Source organism: Pangasianodon hypophthalmus, chromosome 23 (genome assembly GCF_027358585.1).
Source record: "Pangasianodon hypophthalmus isolate fPanHyp1 chromosome 23, fPanHyp1.pri, whole genome shotgun sequence".
NCBI lineage: Eukaryota > Metazoa > Chordata > Actinopteri > Siluriformes > Pangasiidae > Pangasianodon > Pangasianodon hypophthalmus.
In genome coordinates, this window is record NC_069732.1 from 11,020,890 (window position 1) to 11,043,195 (window position 22,306).

The following is a 22,306-nucleotide window of genomic DNA, read 5'->3' on the forward strand; positions in this document are numbered from 1 at the left end:
TTGTACTTTGCCGAGCTTAGCTAGCCTGTCTGAAGAAAATATAAGCTGAACATACTGTACTTTTTTGACCCCATTTTCTATCTAATTTGGTCACCTTTTTTAAATTGCCACCCTCCATCAAACTGTCTCGTATCACACAACAGCTACCAACCAGGGAGGGTGAAGGCTAACACACGCTTCCTCCGACAGACACGAAGCCATCCAATTCCATCTTTTCAAACTGCTGCTCTTGCTGCATCACAGGGCTGTATAGCATACTCGGACGAAAGCACTGTCTGCCCTATTCTGCATGCAAGAGCTCACAAATGCCTACAATTGGCCAGTGTCACTGTGATTGACTGACAGGGGGGAAAGAGCCAATTTTCTCCCCTGGCTTCTGGCCATGGATGGCTGTTGCTTCATCAGGCTTCAAACTTGCAATTTCCTGACGAAAAGCTGGACATACAATTTAACACATGTATGCTAAGGTTTTTCTGAACCTGACTTTTAAGTAATATATGCAAATAGTATTTTTCAGCTCACAGCTCTGTACAGCTAGGAGAAGGAATGTGATACAAGGACAAGAGATGCTTCAAAAGAACAGTAAAAACAGAAATTAGAGTTAAGGTGAGGTTGTCTTTCGTACTGCCTCCCAAAAGCACCACAGTCTGATAACGAGTGGCCTACTGGCATTTAAACAGCACTGGAAGTGTCCACTCCAATTTCTTATCACTCTCACCAACAATATGTCACTTAAGTCTGCCTCACACTACACAAAGTTTTTGTTTTCAATCATGTTCAACCTTAATTCATGCCTCCAGCCACTGTTCCTATTTTATCAAAAACATTTCAAGGCAACAGGGACACCATAAAACATTAATGCTGATAAAACTAATGCTGGATGATTGAGCACGGTGTGACCTGATAAAGGAGTGTCCCTGGGCTAATATGATTAGTTTGTCATAAATGATTTTTTTTTTAAATAAATCATTGCAAAATCTCACAAATATGCACACAAGCACACTTTCTATGCTAAAAAGAAAGCTAAGCACTTGGCCCCCTATGAAAAAGGGGAGCATTTAGAGACTGGGAAAAGATCCAAACCTCTCCTAAGATCTCTTTATGCTTTCATTTGGCAAACCCTTGCATTTAACGCAAGTTCTATTTTTCAATTATAGCCTCCCCTTATGCACCACAAGCTTTTTGTCTTCACATGAGCCATTCTGGTAGAACTGCTAGCTCTTTAATCACTTATTTAAGATGGATTTTCAACCTGTTAAATCTTTTTTTTTTTTCTTTTAATGAAATAGAATTGGCGGTGTTTATCATAAAATGGTGCCAAACACACATTTTGGTTAACAGTTGTCCTCTTTTTACATTTTGGTACAGGAATTTCATGCTGCATATTACTGTTGTACTGCTGGCTAAAATATTTTCAAGACTCAATGCCACTAAAAAAAAAAAAAAAAAAAAACATTTAGAAGAGACTTGATGGCACTTTTCATACTGATGGCATGTACAACACTCTTAGAGAAAAGGACTTCCTTAAGTGATTTTTTTTCTTCATAGTTAAGGATTCTTAGCTTTCTGAAGTGTTTGTGTGTGTGTTTTTGTGTGTGTGTGAGAGTGAAACCCTCTCTAAAAGGAAAACAGCACTCCAAGAGGTCTCCTAGATAGACAAATTAAGCAACCACTTAGAGCTCTATATTTAATTATATTTAACTTTATTTTTTCTAAGACACATCATAGAGCAAGGGTATTCAATTAAAATTTAAAAAATGTCAGGGTACATCAGTTTACTTGCTTACAAAGGTCTGTAATAACCAATTAACATGACTGACTGATGACAACAGTTACCTTCTAATCATGAACGCTGGTGAGTAGTGACTTTTTTTCAGGTTTCTAATTAGAAAAGAGAGAGTAAATAATTTCAAAAAATCTGTGATAGTCTGTAAAAACTTCCTCTGGTCTGAGAGACTACCTTCAGCTAAATCATTTACACAAATGCATGAGATTGAATAGAAGATCAGAAGATCTCAACAGAAGATCTGCTACAAAAGCTGAGTAGGTTTGTGTTTAGAAAACTACATATATTTATCATCTCTGCTACAGGATTTTTTTTACATACCTATATCACTCTGTTAAAATACTTCTCTGGGTCTCTACCCAGACCGTGGTCCACCAGTTGATGACCCTTTCATAGAGCTTAGATGTCACAGCTACAGAAATTGCTATTCTCTGTAATGGAACAACTTTGGCTTTAACCTTCCACATTTTCCTATTACTTGTAGTGCCTTTAATATTCTCACTTGGGATTGCCACATCTATCACCACTGGTATTTCTCTTTATCTATAATTACTAAGTTTGGTTCTTTGTTCTTTTCTTTTATTTTGTTATTCTGGAGGTCCCACAGGAGTATTTCCCCATTACTCTGCATGACTCTTCTCATTTGGATTGGAAGTGTCCAAGCCAAAGTTCAAGCCAGATTTTGGGAGCTCACACCTGAAGCTTCACCTTCTTCCTGGCTAACTTCCTATAAATTCCCATCTATCTATTGACAAAGCATCATCCCCACCACCTCCTTGTCTACTCCCTAGTATACAGTAACTCCTACCCAATAGTCTTTAGTGAGTGTTGTGGCAATCTAAAAAAAAAGTAGAAGCTGCCAAAGAACTCCAGCCCAAGTTCTCAGATTTTTCCTCCTTTTTACAGTTCTACAATCACTCTTAATGACATTTAGCTGAGGTCATGGTTTGCAGTCCTAATGTTCCTGTTTACAGTTCCTGATCCCTATCACTTGGTTGTGCCTCTCAGTACATGCTCCTACATCATGCAACTATGTATTAGTGTGTCTCAGGCTTGTTTTGCACAATCTACACCTTGGTTCTTGCCTGATATAATAGTCATGTTTTAATTGACCTAGTAACTCATTTACTCCTGCCTTTACAAGCCTCTGGTAAGAATTTTCAACATCAGCCACCTCTCCTATCTCTCAGTGGTATTTGCATTCCATGGAGCTGTTTATTTCAGTATTAGCTACTAAGAGGACATGCTGGTAACTGGAATGCAAAGTAAGGTCGTGCCATATTTGCAAGGAGTGGCAATTCCTCAGCATTTGTCTTCCACCAAAGAAGTGAGCGTCTGTTTGAGGCAATGGAGAAAGATGCAATGTACACTTTTACTTTGAAACTTTGCGCTGATGGATATTTTCTGAATGAAAACCGCTGTTCTTTTTTTTTTCCACAGATGTAAAGAACAGGTTTTGACCATTCTGAGAGCACTGCTCGCCTCATATGAATCATTTGTAAGTGTGTTTATCATTACGGAGTCTTGTCATATGATTGAGAAAACTGTAGCAGTAGCACCTCCTCAGCCCCGGCATCTTCAACATACAGAATATGACAGGTACACTAAAATTGTTGAAGAAAACAAGAATGTGGGCATGGAAGGAAGAGGGTGAAGTGAGACAATGCTGTCCATGTCACTTTGCCTGTTCAGTTCTATTTTTTGAGTAAAAAAAAAAAAAGTATGATATTGGCAAAATGAGCAAATAAACCAACATATCAAAGGACTGAATATAAGTAGTATCTGTAAGTCCTTTGTTTATTTGACTGCAGGTATTTTTCGCAGTATCTAAGTGCACATTGGAGAGCTCTGTCTACAGTGATCACTATATTTACTTAGAGGATTTTAGCAAAATGGATACCATTATGCACATCTACAGCAGATGGCGAGTTCCAACTCCCAAATGGCCGCTTAGAGCAACTTCACCATCTCACATTTAGCTCTGTTCTCAAAAAAGCTGACATATGACATTAAAAGTATAGAATCATATTAGGTCATATAGCTCTGACAGTCATTATGGGAAGGCTGTTCAAATAAGAACAGAATAAAAATAGTATATAAAGAAGAGAGGGATATACATGAGAGAGAACCCCAAAATGAGAAAGAGAAAAAAAAGGATAATAATTTTACACTGGTGTAATGATTGTGGAGAAGCTATATTCATATACTGAATGCTCCTGTGGGACACCAAATACAGATTAATCACTAGGGTGGTATAGGATATTATTTCCTAATCAATACTACATATTTGCCATTATCAATACTAATTTTGCAAAAATGCAGGTCCTCTAACAAAGCACTTTTTTGTCTGTGGTGCAAGCATCCTGACCACAGCATTCATTTAATCTAATGAATGTTAATCAATTTTTGGTCAAAATAATGCAGGCTAAACTTTTATCTTGCAATATATTGCATTTTGCATTCACAGTCTGTAGCAGTCAAAAGCTATATACAATTTATATCATGCATTTCTAATTTCTTACCAAAGAAATTTGTAGCAAATGCAACAAACAACAATTCTTAATGCTGTATAGGCACACGTTTAACTTCTCGCTAATTGAACCTTAAAAATTGTATACATATAGTTTGTCTTGTTGAGCTCACTACACATTATTTCTATCTAAATTCATATTTGAGCTCATTGAACTAAAGCCAACAAATGAGAGCACTTAGCGCATATAGCACTTAACTACTGAATGGCCTTAAATTGAAGCCTTGAGATGAAAGACTCCAGAGATCCGATGAGCTGAAAGGTCTGAGTTTAGAAAATGCAATGTGATCATTATGCATTCAAACGGGTACTCAGTGACAGAACGTCAATGTAAAACTCAAATGTAGGTTTTTTTTCATATTTTTACTGGATTTTAGATTTTAGCACTGCTTAACACTGACACTAAATTATAAGCTTGAATGTCTTGCTTCTTTACAAAATACATCGTGGATTCAGTTCTCGAGAGTAAATGTAACAGGTGTAAACTATGTGTAAACAATGTGGAAGAACTTGGGGAAATTGGATTCAACACTTCTATAAATATGAAGAATTATGTTAAACACTATGTGAAGGTTACAAAGCTAAACCAGCACCCACCTGTCTGGTAACTTAGGCAACATGAATAGCTAATGTTACACCAATGTTTAACTCAATACACAAACTGCTTCAGAAATGTGTGTGATGTTCACTGGCGATTGATATAATCATTGACTCAAAAAGCTGACTTGCATCACCCATTGTAGCAATCTGCAAAAATGTTGATGGAGAGAGAAAACAAGAGCAGTGGGAGACTAACATGTATGTTCTTAGCAAAGACAGACATATACTGTATAATGTCTTCTACTGCTAAGTATAGAAGCAGTGGTATGAATGAATACAGTTTTTTTTTATTATGAAACAAAAATAAATATACTAAAGTGACTCATGACCATAATAAAATTAGACAGTAGCTTAGAGAAGTTAGTTCAGTTCTATGTCTTCAGAGATACATCAAGCTTCATTATGCCACAAATAAGTATTAAATACCACCAGAACCAAATTCGATCTTATTTCGTGGCTAGATGATAACCAATAGAATAGAATAGACCATATTCAAGTACAGTTGAATTAGTTATGCGTCTCCCACAGTTACATAAGGAATAAAACACAAATAAAATAATCAATGACAGGCTGATGGAGTGATGTGACCACCTGGAAAACGTCCAGCTTTACCTCTGACTGTTACAAAGCGCTGACACTGGAGACCTTCCAAAATGCTGAATAAACATCTCCTCAAAGAAACCCTCACCACATCAAAGATATTAGACATCTTCTTTGTTAAAGAACAACATCTTGTTGATCTGTTTATTATTATGCTTAGATTATGTGGAGTGTACACTATACAAGTTTGAACGAGTTGATCAACACCAATGAATCTGACCAGAACTGAGAATTCACCAGCATGTAGTATGAAATAATATTTAAAAAATATACAAAATTGTGTTGTCAGGGAGAGCGAAGCTACTGCTTTCATGCATGCCACCATTTTGATAAACCATAAGGAACCATTAGGAACAACTCATTCCATTAAACTACCATTACAGACCACCAGAAACACATTAAAACACATTCAGAACCTCTAGTTATCTATAATGGTTTCGAATGAGGTTTTAGGTCAACAGGGTAGACACAAAAATGGCCCATTACTATAAATGACCAAGTTGTGAACATGATACCAATATCAACATTACCAATTATCCTTGTTTTAACCAGAGCTAAACTGGAATATGTATTGGCTGGATATTTATTCATGAACAGGTTGCATATTTTAGTTGTTTGCTAATTAGAAAGCTGGCTAATTGTCCAGAATAGCCTGACAATTTATATTTTTTTAAAAAATTTATAACTAGATACCTAGTTGTGAAGTTGTTTTTGCTAGCCAACTAGGGGTTTAGCTTTCTGCCTGTAGTCTGTCCATACACGGTGCCTAACATCCAGTTATTCAGAAAAGCTACGCTCATTCTGAGCAATTGGTGGACCAGACAAATGTTCTGTGACCACTGGAGGTAAAATATCTCACCACTGAAAAAGAAAATCTGCACATAATACAACCCACTTTAACCACAACAGTGTAACATTAATTTCAGCATTGGCGTTATCTCTCTTAGCAATCTCTAAGTATTGCTAGGTGTTACTGTTGCTATGGCATCAATAACGTGAGGATGCTTAAGGTGAAAATCGTGTTTTAAACACCTATTCATTTTGAATATAGACCTCAATAGCAAGAACCTATCTGGAAACCCTGCTTCTCTATAAACTGAACTTTTCGTCCTTGATATACCATTTATCTGCTTGTTACTGAGACACCAAAAACAGCCTGGTCTTTTTTAATATACAACCATAATGCTAAGCTCATCAGCAACACCGTAATAAATTATGACCTGAACACAGTTCAAGTTTTATTTATGGTATTTCAATGGTTTCAACCATCCAATTTAATAACATGGGAGATAAAGGGAATTAGCATAAGCAGGTATCTTTCAGTTCAGTCTTTCATAGCAAATCATAGCATTTGAATAATAATTAAAAGATTATAAAATAGAAAAGGGATGGCATGTCACAACGTAAATCCACAAAGAACCGAGAGAGTGAGGGAGAGGAAAATGCCTGAGAGAGACTGAAATTGGATGGCTGAAAAAGAGATTTATATTTGTATTTTATGTACATGTGTGTTCATGCAAGGTTTTCCCTTCCCACTCGGCCTCTCAGAGGAGAGAGTGGGCGTGTGGTGGAGAACACAGAGCCAAGCTCGGTTTGATGTACGCCTTGCTTCTGAGGCTGAGCGCAGGGAACTGCAGGCTCATTATCTCTCCCCAAGATGAGCCTCCATGATACCAAACCCAGCCAGAAATGTTGCTTAACTGAAGAGCGAAAGAGGAAAAGAGGCAAGAAGTGAGGGAAGGAGGGAGTCTGTGCCCTTCTTAGTATACAAGACTCTGTGGCCTTTTCGATGTGACATCTGCTCTCAGATTAGTGGGGTTTTGGGGGACTAGATCAGCATGACAAGCAACAGACTGTGGGCCCCAGTGCCTGTGTGTGTGTGTGTGTGTGTGTGTGTGTTCATATTATTTGTTTGAATGAGCAAGTGCAAATGCTGCAATTTGTGTGCATATTCATTTGTGTGAACCTGCAAGTGCAAATACTACTCCTAAAATGCATTAAAATGCATGGCTGCCATTTCTTTACTATTGTAAATTATATTTCATTTGCTTTGGTAGAAGAGAGTCTCAGCTTTGTGATATATGTTACAGTATTCTTTTACCCCAGAACTGCTGCTGTAATCATAAAGCCTGTCCCGTGCTTATTCCAGTGCTCCCATTAACAATATACTCATACTCAATATGAACATCTTTTCAATGCACTGAGTACTGACTTTATAGTATACAACTGTAGAAGTGTTATAAATTATAATTTCATTATCCAGTGTCACCCAGTAGAGGATTTCCGTTTGAGTCTGTTTCCTCTTAAGGTTTTTTTTTCCGCAAGTTTTCTCACTGGGGTTTTTTCTTGCCGTCCTTGCCTCTGACTTGCTGACCTCTGACACAGATCAGATATTGTAGCATACTTATAAACAGAACAGATTTCTTCAGATCTGATATGAGACACATTCAAATAGGGTTCTAAATCCAAAATATGCCTTTTATCTGGTTATTTGATTCACATCTAAATACTCACATCCAATTTTACTGTTAGTTTTTGACACTGTTTTACGGCAATAGGTAGCGTGAGTCAAAAATTGTTGGGTGATCAGATGACATATGTGAATCACAGACTGAAGTCAGTGGAGTCCAGGAGACAAAAAATGTCTTATCAATCTGTAAGGGGATACAATGGTTCTTAAACTATGGTGATGCTACTGGTAAAAAAAAAAAAAAAAAAGGCGGTATTTTCAGCCTAACATGGGAATCGGATATGGGTCAGGTACTATGTATATATATAAAAATCTGATCCGTGTCAAATTATTGGAATTGTGCATTAAGTCCCACAATGTAAATGCAGCCTATATCTAAATTGAAACTGCTTTCTGACGATGTCTACTGTTAAAAGCATTATATAACTAAAATTGGTGTGAACAGCAGCAGCGATAATGCCAGCTATGCCTCTGCATTGCCCACTAAATAATACACTAGAACATTCCAGCACATCAGGCCTGAAACACCTCCTTCCACACACATTCACATCACTTAGATCCTTCCAACGTAACCAATTCACTTAACACATTCCCCCCGCTGCAGAACGGGCAGGAGCAAGCAGAGGGCTGCGGGGAGCACTCGTGTCTCACAGGGACATGAGAACACACTCTTTGATTCAGTGCGGGGATCGATTTAAAACGCGGGGGGTCGTTTCAGCACACCAAGACTGGAGAACATTTAAGTGCAAATGTCTGCGTGCATGTGTGTGTGTGTGTGTGTTCGTTCTTCTTCACGGGGAGAATATGACATGGGGGATCTCACACTGCCATGCAAAGTGAATAGATATAGAGGATGATAATGTGTGATAATATGCTTAATGAAGAGGCCCAGATGTATAAGTGGATTCCTTCACCCAGCATGTAACAATGATCTAATTCATTAGAGTAAGGGTTGTACTTAAGTGTTCTGCTCACACTGATTTTAGGACCATGCCATTAATTAGCAACCTGTCATGCAAAACCATATGTCTGTGGGCTGAAGGCTTCAAGCAGTCGGTGATTGAAGCCCATTTTCAAAACATGACAGTAAGATGATATCAAAGGTCCTAGGTCTATAATATTTTCAGGCATTTTTGAACGATATCTCAAGTGATTTCTGTTCTCAACATCGTGCCTATATATTTTAATAAGCTGTTGCGGTGCCTTTCTCGGCTTCTTTGACTCAGACCTCACCTAACTGTATTAATATTCTTAAGGAAGTGCCTAATGTTGATTAATATTAATTATACTGGGCTTACATGCCGAGTGATCTGACTAAATGGCAAAAATCTGATGGCATAGGTGCTCACACTGTGATAGTGCCTCACAATGAGTGGCTGTCAAATCCAAAATTAAATGTCATTTACATCACTATTCAACTTAGGCTGAAATATGTTGACAGGCAATGCTCAGCTGTAATGAAACTTCAAGAAACAAAGACACTGAAAAATATTGATATGAAGGAGGTTGAAGAAACTTTTCCATTGCTCAAAATGACTATTCATAATAATTAACATTCATGTGAAACAGTGAAGCCTGTGAACACATTAGTTAGATGTGAACATGTTTACATGGCATTATTCTCTCACCATGTGGCAAAAACCTTCTGATCCATACATGATTTAGCCATGATACAAATATTTGTAGCAAAACTGCATCTAAATTGTTCTAGAGCCATCCAAGCTTCAGTTATCTCATCCAAGTTCCAAAATATGGTTGGACTGAATGACAGAAAAATATTAAACAGATATACAAATATAGGAGTGTTTTAGCAGCAGTAGCTTATCAGCAATAGTTCACTTTATATTTACACATATATATATATATATATATATATATATATATATATATATATATATATATAAATGCTTTTTTGTAGCCAGCCAAGAGTCTTTCAGTTCTTGTTGGAGGGATTTTCACCCATTCTTCCTTACAACAGTCTCCCAGTTCTGTGAGATTCCTGGGCCGTCTTGCACGCACTGCTCTTTTGAGTTCTATCCACAGATTTTCAATGATTCGGTTTAGGTGTGGAGACTGTGAGGGCCATGGCAAAACCTTTAGCTTGCGCCTCATGAAGTAGTCCATCTTGGATTTTGAGGTGTGTTTAGGATCATTATCCATTTGTAGAAGCCATCCTCTTTTCAACTTCAGCTTTTTTCACAGATGGTGTTATGTTTGCTTCCAGAATTTGTTGGAATTTAATTGAATCCATTCTTGCCTCTACGCGTGAAATGTTTCCCGTGCCATTGGCTGCAATACAACCCCAAAGCATGATCGATCCTCCCCCATGCTTAACAGTTGGACTGGTGTTCTTTTCATGAAATTCTGTGTCCTTTGTTCTCCAAACATACCTTTGCTCAAAGAGTTCTATTTTAACCTCATCGGTCCACAGGACTTTTTTCCAAAATGCATCAGGCTTGTGTAAATGTTCTTTTGCAAAATTCAGACCCTGAATTTTGTGGTGAAGACGCAGGAGAGGTTTTCTTCTGATGACTCTTCCATGAAGGCCATATTTGTGCAGGTGTCGCTGAACAGTTGAACAGTGTACCACAACTCCAGAGTCTGCCAAATCTTCCTGGAGGTCTTTTGCAGTCAAACGGGGTTCTGACTTGCTTTTCTAGCAATCCTACAAGCAGTTCTCTCTGATATTTTTCTTGGTCTTCCAGACCTTATCTTGACCTCCACTGTTCCTGTTAACTGCCATTTCTTAATTACATTCTGAACTGAGGAAATCGGTACCTGAAAACGCTTTGCTATCTTCTTATAGCCTTCTCCTGCTTTGTGGGCGTAAATCATTTTCATTTTCAGAGTGCTAGGCAACTGCTTAGAGGAACCCATGGCTGATGATTGTTGGGACAAGGTTAGAGGAGTCTGGGTATTTATAAAGCTTTGAAATTTGCATCACGTGGCTTTTCCTAACGATCACTGTGAACAAGCCATGACCCTAACAGGCTAATTAAGGTCTTATACCTTGGTCAAAGTTATCTGAGAGCTCAAGTCTCCTTAGGTTCTCATTCTTTTGCAGGGTGCTGCTTTCCCCTTTTTCACTCTAAAATTGTAGAAAACAAAAACAATACACTGATATTGCTTAAAATATTGCAAAAGAGTGTTTCATGTTTAACATTATGCCTTTCGAAGATCATTTCATCTTCCACTTGCTTAACTGTTCACATTAACAGAAAGTTTGACCAGGGGTGCCCAAACTTTTGCATGTATATATATACACACACACCACATCAGCCAGCACCACATCAGTTGTGACTCAGTCAGAGGATGTTTGTGGACGTCCATATCTCGGCTGCTCCTGAACTCTTTCAGTCTTTTTGAATTTGTTAATAACTTTGGCAATAGAGTCGCATGTGACGTGCTTGCCATGTTTCCTATTAAAATCCATCACAACCTTGCGACATCTTCCTGATCCAGCCATGAAAATGATTTCAATACGTTCTTCTTTTGTCAAAGGCATTCTTTAAGGTTATCTTAAAAAAATATATAATATAAACTATGTATGAAAAATTTTGGAAGACATTTTGCTAGAAAGTGTTAATTTCCCCTATGTATGGAGACTTTTGGGATACCCTATTTAAATATACACACACACACACACACACACACATATATATATATATATATATATATATATATATATATATATATATATATATATATATATATATATATATATGGGCTACTTCTGCTAAAGTTTACACCAGTAAATTAGCTAGCTTGGCATGCTTAATAAAGACAGATTAGCCCAAGCCGTTGTCTTCTTTAATTTTCCTGTAACCATATTTCTCATTTTCTTAGTGTTAATGAGACTCCTTGTAGTACAAAAACACCAGCACTGCCCCCTGAAAAAGGATAAAAGATGATTTCCACAATAAAGCCCCTCTAAGTGGTCTCTGATTCCAAAAATAGATGAAAATATACCTGAATGAAATTTTAGATTTTGCACTTCAATCTCAAGGCCCATGAGTCATTTTAAAGCCAGTATGGAGAAGCCACAACCAGAACAACACAACTGCACTGTACGAAGACTGTATGAAAAAAAAATCTCCTATAAAGACATATTTGCAGGAAATCGCAAAATTTACTTTTTTCTTTAGAGGATGAAAAGCCCTTAATTTGCACTATATAATATTTATGTGCCCGAAAGCATAAAAGCATAATTTACCAGCAGCAAGACTAGTGCAGTAGTTAATATATTAGTAGGATATACAAAGACAAATGACAAAGTAAAGCACAAAACAACATAAATTGTAAATGGTATTGGGCCACGAGCCACCAGAAAATGGAACACCATTCTTCCAACAGATATTCCCTCAGTTGGTGTTTTGATGATAGTGGTGGAAAGCACTGTCTAACACATCTCTCTAAACTTTCCCATAAATGTACAATTAGGTTGAAAAGTGGTGGCTGTGAAGGCAATAGCATATGATTTGCATCATGTTCTTACTCATCAAACCATTCAGTGAGCCCTCATGCCCTGTAGATTGTTATATATACTTTAGTCACATTTCCCCCATCGTGCTGCAGTGGGAGCTTTATTGTATATACACACTCTCTGTCCACTTTATTAGGAACACCTGCACATTCATGTTATATAATCAGCTAATCATGTGGTAGCAGAGAATTGCAAAAAATCATGCAGATACACGTCAAGACTGCTAACTGCTTCAGTTAATTTTCACATCTAACATCAGAAAAAGTGATTGAATTAAGTGAACGAAGTGAAAAAGTGAACGAAGAAAAAGTGTGATCTCTGTGACTTTAATCATGGCATGGATGCTGGTACCAGAAGGGCTTGTTTGAATATTTCATAAACTGCGGATCTCCTGGGAATTTCACACACAACAGTGTCTAGAGTTTACGCAGAATAGTGAGAAAAACAAAAAACACTGAGTGAGCGACAGTTCTGTGGGTGGAAACACCTTGCTGATAAGAGAGGTCAGAGGAAAATGGCCAGACTGGTTCGAGCTGCCAGGAAAGATATAGTAACACAAATAGGTAACACTTTACAGTAACAGTACATGAATAATCATGCACTAATTCCTAAATTAATACTTATTTAAATATGAACTATAAGAAAGAACATGAATTAAACATGCATAATTTCTAATTGTTTATGTGATTTGCCATATGCAGCTGCGTACACAAACATCACTGGATGCTGGATTACTTCAGGACAAGTTGAGATCAAATTATTGGTGTTTATTATTAGTGCGTTTTTCTATGTTCGATAAGAAGGATCAATGTAAATTATGAAAGTAATCCAGCCAACCAATGATGTTTGTGTACATAGCTGCATATGGCAACTTATATTAACAATTTGAAATTATGCACATTTAATTCAAATTCTTTATTATAGAGCATGTTTGATTTAGTTTACCCCTACATGTTAATTTATACATTAACTAACAAACATGTACTAACGTACTTAAGGTGGTCGTTATTCAAGCATGAATTCAGTTCGTGATTAGTACATGCCTTAACTCATCATTAGTTCATATTTAAGTATTAATTCAGGTATTAGTGCATGATTATTCATGTACTTTTACTGTAAGGTGTTACCCACAAATAAATACTCTTTACAACCATTGTGAGCAGAAAAGCATCTCAGCATGCACAAAACATTGAACCTGGAGTTTTTTCACAGTAATTTCAGACATACTGAGTGAATAAATCAAGCAACTTCATGTTTGAGTATCTTAAATTTGGTGTCAGGCCTCTATCTGCCATTCTGTTCAAATACCATTGTACTCTTGTACTCTAAAAACCCATCATTTTAATCACCTCTGAGATTTTAGGAAAATACACAAAACTACTCACAGAATGCTGTTGCAAGTTTAACAAATGAATTAAAAACATACAGTTGTTGAACAAATAAAATGCATAATCGTTGACATGTAAGGAGTCTCTTGTGTCAGCACTTTGTAACAAGTAAAGTTGGTCCTTTACATTAGACATATTAAAACTTTTTTCCCAGGAGCCCCACTTTCCAGTTTTTAGAGAACAGCACATTAATGAAATAAAAAATCAAGGTAATGAGCTATTAAATGTGACAGAAAGCAAGGGCGCCACATTAGCACGTTTCAAGTGGAGAGTTCAAAACAGCTGCGTAACTGTCAATCATTCCAGAGTCATATGTCGACTGGCTCATCTGATGTTTTTATTGGGGAAAAAAATAAGGCTGCTCTTTTTGACGTATTTTTGCATTCCGGTGTTAAAATCCAGAGCTCCTACATAAAACTGTAAAGATTAGCAGGTCTGAAACGATAATTTAAGTATTTATTTGTTGGTATTTTTCATCTCACCCACACCCCACCTGCTATTGGACACACCCCACAGTCTGAATACCTTAAAATTTTCAGTCATGGGAAAGTCTTTAGGACTGAGGAATTAGCATTTTGCAGTTTCTCAGTTAATATCCCAAAATGCATTTTTATGTCTTGTTACCCTTGAGAGAGAAATAAAGAGACAGTGTTGAGGTAATGACTGTTTATAGCTGCTATAACCTAAACGATAACGGGAACGAACTTCTTTCTCGGACGTTCTATAAAATTAAATATAACTATGAAAATTTAAAAAGTGTGATGTGTCCTTTGTTAATAAATCGTAATCATTCACAAATAGCTGTGTTATAGGAGGAATTAAATACTTCTGGACATGCTGTTATAGGAAAATAGTCCAACACTTCAGGGTGGTATGAGTAACTCGTCGTGTCAGGCCCCGTCTCATTTTATTACTTTTGCTGTATTCAGAGTTCTATTCCAGCCTCTGATATTGTTCATATCCTTCCAATATGGGTTAAATCACACCTACTACAACGGGAGTTTCATCTCCAGTGATTTCGTCACATCACTGTTAGAGAAATCTGTCCACAAAACCCTGTGTGAAGTATAATTTGTCCCTGTGAGTTAGCAACGGAAAATCCTTAATATATTCACAGCTTAAGGCTCACTATTAAAGAGGCTTTTTGAGGTGGGAAAAAAGTATAATTGGACGTTCTTAAATTTGCCTTCATGACTTTATCTTCGGCTCTGAGGGACAGAAGGACTGCAGATCACTGTGGCTGTGTAGGATTGATAAGGTTTCACTGGGTCTCATTATGGCACTGTCTTTAGTTAAAGTCAGACCAGGAGCATGAACTGCATATATCACACTCTCTTATTCAGTGACACCTATGTAGGTCATGTGAGAGGAAGTGACATGTAATTACAGTGACTGGGAGACTCAGGATGATCCATATGGGTCAGATAGAGGCTTATCTAGATTAGTGTCGGTAGGCTCTATACAGTGCGTGTACAGAGTGTATAGAGCCTCTCTATCTCCCACTTGTTCCATCACTTCTTGTTGCTTGCCAAGAATGAGGATTCCAATTAAGTTTTCACTTAGCTGTCGGAGTAGGAGAACCCGATATTTCCCAATTACGTAATATCAGTAATGATTTGACGTCAGTACCAAATCAAGCCTAGTACCTGGAGCACTGTTGCTTTTAGCATGGTGAGAGAGTAAAACTAGAAAAAGAAGGGGTGAGAGAGGCTCTGTGTATGTGTGTGTGTGAGAGAGAGACAGAGAGAGAGAGAGAGAGAGAGAGAGAGAGAGAGAGACCAGATTTAAACAAAACACTAAACAGCATGAATTTGCTTTAGGGCAACAATTAGTTGACAAAACAGCACCATCTTAAATTACAAAAAATAGATTGGATAAATCTACTAATAGATTAGCAGATTTTTGTTGCATGTGCATATGAATTTTTTATGTAGATGCATCATTTACTTAAACGACATTAAAAATACTCTATCACAGGATAACTGTGATAACAAATATCTGTATTTGGATTTGAACTGGAAGTGGGCGTAGTCTAGACCAGTAGTGTGCACAGAGCGTGGACTATATGGAGCAGTGGCTCTATAAATAAAAGCATATTTCTTTTGTAGATTTCAAGCCTTTTTGGAGCACAGTAAGGCATTGTTTAACTCAGGCTACTGGATCTGAATTTAAAAAAGAAGAACACATTAATTGTAAAATCTTAATAATGTATTCATTTAGTTATATCCCTAGTGCACACACACACTGGCACAAAGCAAGAGAGATTTGGTTTGCAGCTAAGTATGAAAAACGCAGAGGTGTCTAAGAAAATCTGAGAAGTTTTGTAAAATGTATTTTTTTAAAAATCTGAAGTAGAGGGCAAAGATAGTCCTAGTAGATTCAGTGATTCTACTGCAATCCACTCGTGGATATCTGGTAGGTCAATAGTATACTGTATAGCAGGGGTAATCAACTAGCAGATGTGGACCCAGAAAGCAAACTCTGAATCGATGTGTCTTATTTATAGTCATGAAATTGCTTATCCAGACCTTTCTAAGAAAGGAATTTTATAAAACAGGAACCTTTTCAAAAAAGTTTTAGTTGAATCCTTTTGCTGTATAGGAAAGTATCACTAAATTCACCTTGAAGTGTGCTTCATCCGTCCTTGAAAAGACTCTTAGGATGAAAAATAAAGTTGTTCCATAATCACTTTGGAGTTTATTATGTTTCATTCAGGCACAAGGACCAGTTGATTTGTGTGGAGAAAAAGATGGTAAGAATTTTTGTCAGCTGCTGCATCATAAAAGGAGGAAAGAGGATTAACCAGGAGCAAACTAGCTATTTTTCCCCACTTTACCCTTCAGGGCTTTAGGGAGTATCTACATCACTGCTGACTTCAATGGTTTAACTTCAAGATTACTGCACAATTCTTTACATTTGTCATTTTTTAGAAATAGTGATAGGCATTTGATATAGCCATTAAACTGGCTGCGTAATTAAGAGATCTAATTCTAAAAGTTTGTATAAGTATCGCTCAGAACCATGCACTAACTAATGACAATGCCTTCACAGTCAACTATCAATGTCACGTCAATGTCAGATATCCAGTGATTGTATGACAGCAATCCAATAAAATCAGCCACCCAAGCAACAGTTATCAAAGTTAAATAGGTGAGAAGTGGAGAATGCTGAAAATACTCATCAAAGCTTCTGCTTTATAGCTGATAGCACAGGTTATTAATGTTATGCACATAGTTTTGCCAGAAGGCTTATTCACCTGTCACCCAATCACACCACCAATCAGTAAATGAATGTAATTATCAAAGATTCTCCCTCTTTTGTGCATTTGCAGCAGGTGTTAACAATGGTGCGCTCAGATCAATAGGGATATGACAACAGCTCAGCATGGAACCCACCAAAAAAGCCAGGGATTGGCTCTAGCTTTTAATTTAATCATGCATATTAATATAATTATCCTACGAACAGGAGACAGGCTAAAGCAGGCATCCATCACTGAGTTCGTTCGGTACAGGGGCATCAGAGTGTGCCACGACTCCACTGACTCACGCAGCACTATGAACAGAGACAGCTAAGCAGAGTTGAAACCTTGAACGACTGAATGACATAGTCAGAGACACAAAGAGACACCAGAACGTGTCAAGGGCCGAACGTAAAAATAAAAAAATGATGAGGGCTGTGTGAGAGAGAAAGAAGAACACAGGCATATCTGACTACATGTTCCATTGCACTCCTACCTTCATATACTGCTTTGAAACCCTGGCCACTCACAGCATAGTCCGATAGTAGCCACAGTGTGAGTCTCGCTCCAGTGCTGACTATTGGAGGAGGAAGCCGGAAGCCTGTTAACCTACAAATCAGCCAGGAGAAAGAAAACATTAATTAAATCAATCGAAACACTTTTTAAAAACATCTTCATCACATCACTGTTGAATTCTCGAATCAGATTAGTCATAAGGTGTTGATTAATTTTCTACAACAGCAGCTCTGACAGTAGTGCCAGCTGTAATTCAAATTACAGGGTTATATTAATGCACACGTTCTAATGTGTTACATGAATTAGTAACAACTCATTCACAGGGACTTGTACGGCATAATCTAAGATTAATAACCTTAAAAGAGGGAAAAAAATAGAAGCTGGTGAGGGAATGATCATTTTCAGCTACAACATAAGAGATACCAGGAACTAGCTTGACTCACAGACATTCTACAACACTAAATGGAACTATAAACGGAAAAAAAGCACACCATTCATTCATAAATTTAAAATTGTACCTCTTGGAAAATTGCTGTGGTATAAGAGGAATAAAACAAGTGACATGCTGTTATTGGAATATAATAAACTTTGGGGTGGTAAAAGTGACAGTAATTAAGCTTTGCATCCGGCCACATAACACCATTCATCACTGATTATTTTCTTATAACAGCATGCCATGTCGTGTTTTTATTCCTTACACAATGCAGAGAACATAGAGGCAAAAGACAAAAAGACATGAACAGTGCCTCCAGAGCATTTATATTTTAAATCCAACTACTCTAAATTAAATGTAAACAGCAAAGGACTGCAAGAATGAGTGACTGGGACATCAATATATGTATTACATGTACGTCATATTGTCTTGGTGTGGCTCTTAAGTGGTATTATTTCAAAGGTCAGAGGTTAAATGTGCCTAGAGTTGTCTGGGCTATGTTGTTTTCAGAGATCTATAAGCACACAATTACTCACAGCCTCTAGGCATGGCTTTTCATTGTAATTCCTTATTAGAAACATGTTCATGTCATAAAAGACACAAAAAAATCACACTGGCAGAGTAAGAACAACGGAAAAACTCACAGCCTCATTAATGATATGATGAAAAGCTAATGAGCTCTACATTGCATCAACTCACACTAAATGTGTAAACATGTGTGTACATGTGCTGCCCAATGGTGTGCTTGGTCCAAATTGATCTCCATGGTGTTGTGATGGTGACACGATGGCATAGTAATATATGAAGCAGCTCTGGCAGTAGTCCCGGTTTTTTACCCAGCCACAACATAAAACTCTTCAACACACTTAAACTTCTACAAATATTGTATTCTTGAAGAAACTCTCTCTCTCTCTCTCTCTCTCTCTCTATATATATATATATATATATATATATATATATATATATATATATATATATATATAATAGATTATTATATTATATTATATTATATATTATATATATATGTAGAAGATTTTTGAGTGTACCCATTAATGACACCTACAATCAGAACAATTTCATTGTGAACCTGAGTAGAACGAATCAAATTCACTACATGCACTATGCACGAAAAAAAAGAGAAAAAAAGAAAAGTGACCGCTAGATATCATGATTCTACTCACTTCTCTGATTAGTTAGATGTAAAGGACAGCCTTAAACCACACTTCTCTTTTTGGAGGCTAATTCAACTAAACAGGTTAATTCAATTTCTGTGGTGTAACATGTCCAGGCTAATTACACGATAAACTTTGCTGCTTAATTACCACAATGGGACTCTTCCAAAAATGTCAGAGGAAAGATTTGCTAAAGAGGAAGCCACTGAAATCAATTATCCATAACGACCAGAATGATTTAATGGCATAATGGCAGTAAACACATCCTGTGTTTTGTCACAAAATATTCAAGCCATAAGCAGTACACCTAAAGCTAGGTCAAAAAGTAACAGATTTTTTAATCAGGGTAACTGATTAACTTTGGCTTGGATGTTTTGCAACCTAGCAAGTGACAAAGCGACAGACGGCAGTTCATTTTCTATGTAAATAAGCGGCACAGAGCCTTGATTCTGTACTCAGTGGCAAGAGACATGGAGACAGAGTGATCAGCGACATTTGAATTGACATATTCTCAATTTTATGCAAATTAGGTATCATGTGGTGAAACAACAAATCCAAACAACTGGTTCCAGTCCGAATCCTACAGGGCGGGAAAACCCCTATTTGGTTCCTACAGGCCTTTTGTTAACCAGATTAAAAATTCAAGTCACTGTCTTGTATTTTTCTCATATTACCTACAAAATAATATACACTGAACGGAAAAAAGTAAGGCTTTACAGTAAAGTGTACATTTGTACTGTCCTGATATTGTCCGGTACCTGGTATAAGTAACGACTCTGTCCTGCATAGCTCTGCTTAGAAGTTGAAACATTAGACACAAGTTGAGACACAATATACCTTAACGGTTTGTCCCCAAGTCTCACCCTTGCTTCAGTGGATATTCTCACCTCATACTGTAGATGTGTTCATAAGAACTGCTAAAGATTTTCCTGTGTTCATCCCAGGTTTATTACTCACAGTATGCTCATACTGAACATCTTTTCAACACAATTAGTACTCTTTGACTTTTTATTATACCATTATAGAAGAGTAATGGTTTATAATCCCACTATCTGGTGTCACCCAGAAGAAAATGGATTCCCTTGAATCCAGTTCCTCTCATGTTTTTTTTTTCCCCCTCACAGGGATTTTCCTCGTCACTGTCACCTCCGGCTTGCTCATTAGGAATCTAATTCTACATCCAGATTTCTGGAAAGCTTCTTTGTAACAATGTCTATTGTTAAAAGTGCTATACAAATAAAACTGAACTATTTGAACACCCTGTTAAGTAAATGAATATCAAGATGAATTTAGATATCTGAATTTGAATGTCCATGTGTCTCCCTAATAAGTGCTTGACTTATACTGTAGATAAGATGTGTATAAGATGAAGTCTGTCCAAACATGATCAGTCAGAAACCAAATGGAGGGACTAAGAGCTGTGCTGTGGTTACACTAGAGGCCTATCTGGAATCATTATCACAAGGATGATTCCTGGCCCATTTGGGCCAGGCTCTCCATTAGAAATGGATCTGTTATGCCTCCAATGATCCCAGGTGTCCCTGAGGGAAGGACATTGGGACAATGGAGAATAGAGTGCAGATACGAAAGAGAAAAAAAAATAAAGTATGGACTACTGATGACCACTAGACTTCATCTAGGAGATTAGAGCAAAAGACTGTATTAGGGAGGTTTCTGTTAGTGTATTATAGGGAAATGCCAATATATATCTTCTGTTCACCGTTTATGACAACTGGGGTTAAGATATAGGGGTATGTTCCAAGTAATGTTCCAAGTAAACCCTAGTGCAGTTTAATTACAGTGAAAAACTGATTCAACCCTGAATTCTGGGTTGCATATAAGCTAGTAAACTGATTTGTGAAGTGCAAGCAGACTGAGGGAAATACGATGTGTTCTGGATATATGGACCCACGAACTAAAAGAACTTGAATTCCGGGTTTGATACACAAAATGTTTTAAACTAGTAATTTATATAATTATATAATAAGCTCTGTACTCTTTGTGCTTAGGTAATTTTTATGATTTCTATGTGCACTTTGCAACAGTTTATTTACCTTTTTCCCAACGCCATATTTTTCATGTGTGCACACTGCTCAGCCAACTTTTTTTTTTTTTTAGGTTCATTTTAATTATACGCAATGTGAAAACAAACCAAAGAGCAAATCAACCAAGAGTATCAATTTAGCCCCGATTCAGACTGAGCAAATGGACTAATAGGTCTGAAAGCGCCCTTAGGAAGCTAAGAATCTGTAACTATCTAAAGAACCCTTGAAGAAGAAGAACCATTTTTTTTCTAAGACTATAAATAGACAAGTCACCTCTTCTGAACAAGTGTCCTTGATAACTTGTCACTTTCTACCTTATAAAACATTATCATCATGTTTCTAATGTACACATGTGTGTATTTGTTTGCAGTAAACAGAAAATTGTTCTGTTGCAGAACCTGATTAAAGCGATCTGTAAATGTCACTTCTACCCCCTGCCCGCTGCTTGGTGAGCTTTCAGCACATCCACGCAGGCATTGATTTACTGGAGGCCAGCGCAGCTCCATAATAAAATGTGATTAAATGGAGTGTCAGCATGTGAATAATGAGTCACACAGTCCATGCACCAGGTTATGTTGTCACCACACACCAGAGGTCATGGCTTTACTGCCATTGCTCACATCAGTCCATCATGGGTTAAATCAATGTCCTCAATTAGCATGGCTAGCTGTGTTTGGGTCTCAGATGTGGCCTTGTGCCAGCAGACATGCACACTGTGTCATGAATCTGCAGTGTATTTTACAGTGGTAAATTCTGCACTGGGAAAGAGCAACATAAATACACACAAACACACATCCTAACTGAAAACCTTCAGCGACTGTTTGCCACCTATGGTGCTTCTATAAATTGTGCCCGTTCTGCCGAGTATTGTAAGCACACTTCATTTCTCTCCTTTCTTCTTTAAGGCCCATGCCGAGTCGAGACAAATTGTTTTAAATGAACAAAAGCCCCCTCCGCACTTGGGCTACTCTTTCTTAACGTGTAGACACCATGAAAGTAAATCAGGTTGTCCTCCCTCTAATCTCATTCCGTAGATGTGCGGCAG

At 37.3% G+C, this 22,306-nt stretch overlaps 1 protein-coding gene across 1 annotated transcript in view; it reads right to left on the bottom strand.

Moving 5' to 3' along the window:
- csmd2 (CUB and Sushi multiple domains 2) overlaps positions 1-22,306 on the bottom strand; it is a 309,743-nt gene that overhangs the window by 246,105 nt on the left and 41,332 nt on the right. The window contains exon 3 of the mRNA XM_053228691.1: positions 17,592-17,704. Coding sequence (XP_053084666.1) covers positions 17,592-17,704 — 113 coding nt within the window. The remainder of the gene's footprint in view (positions 1-17,591; positions 17,705-22,306) is intronic.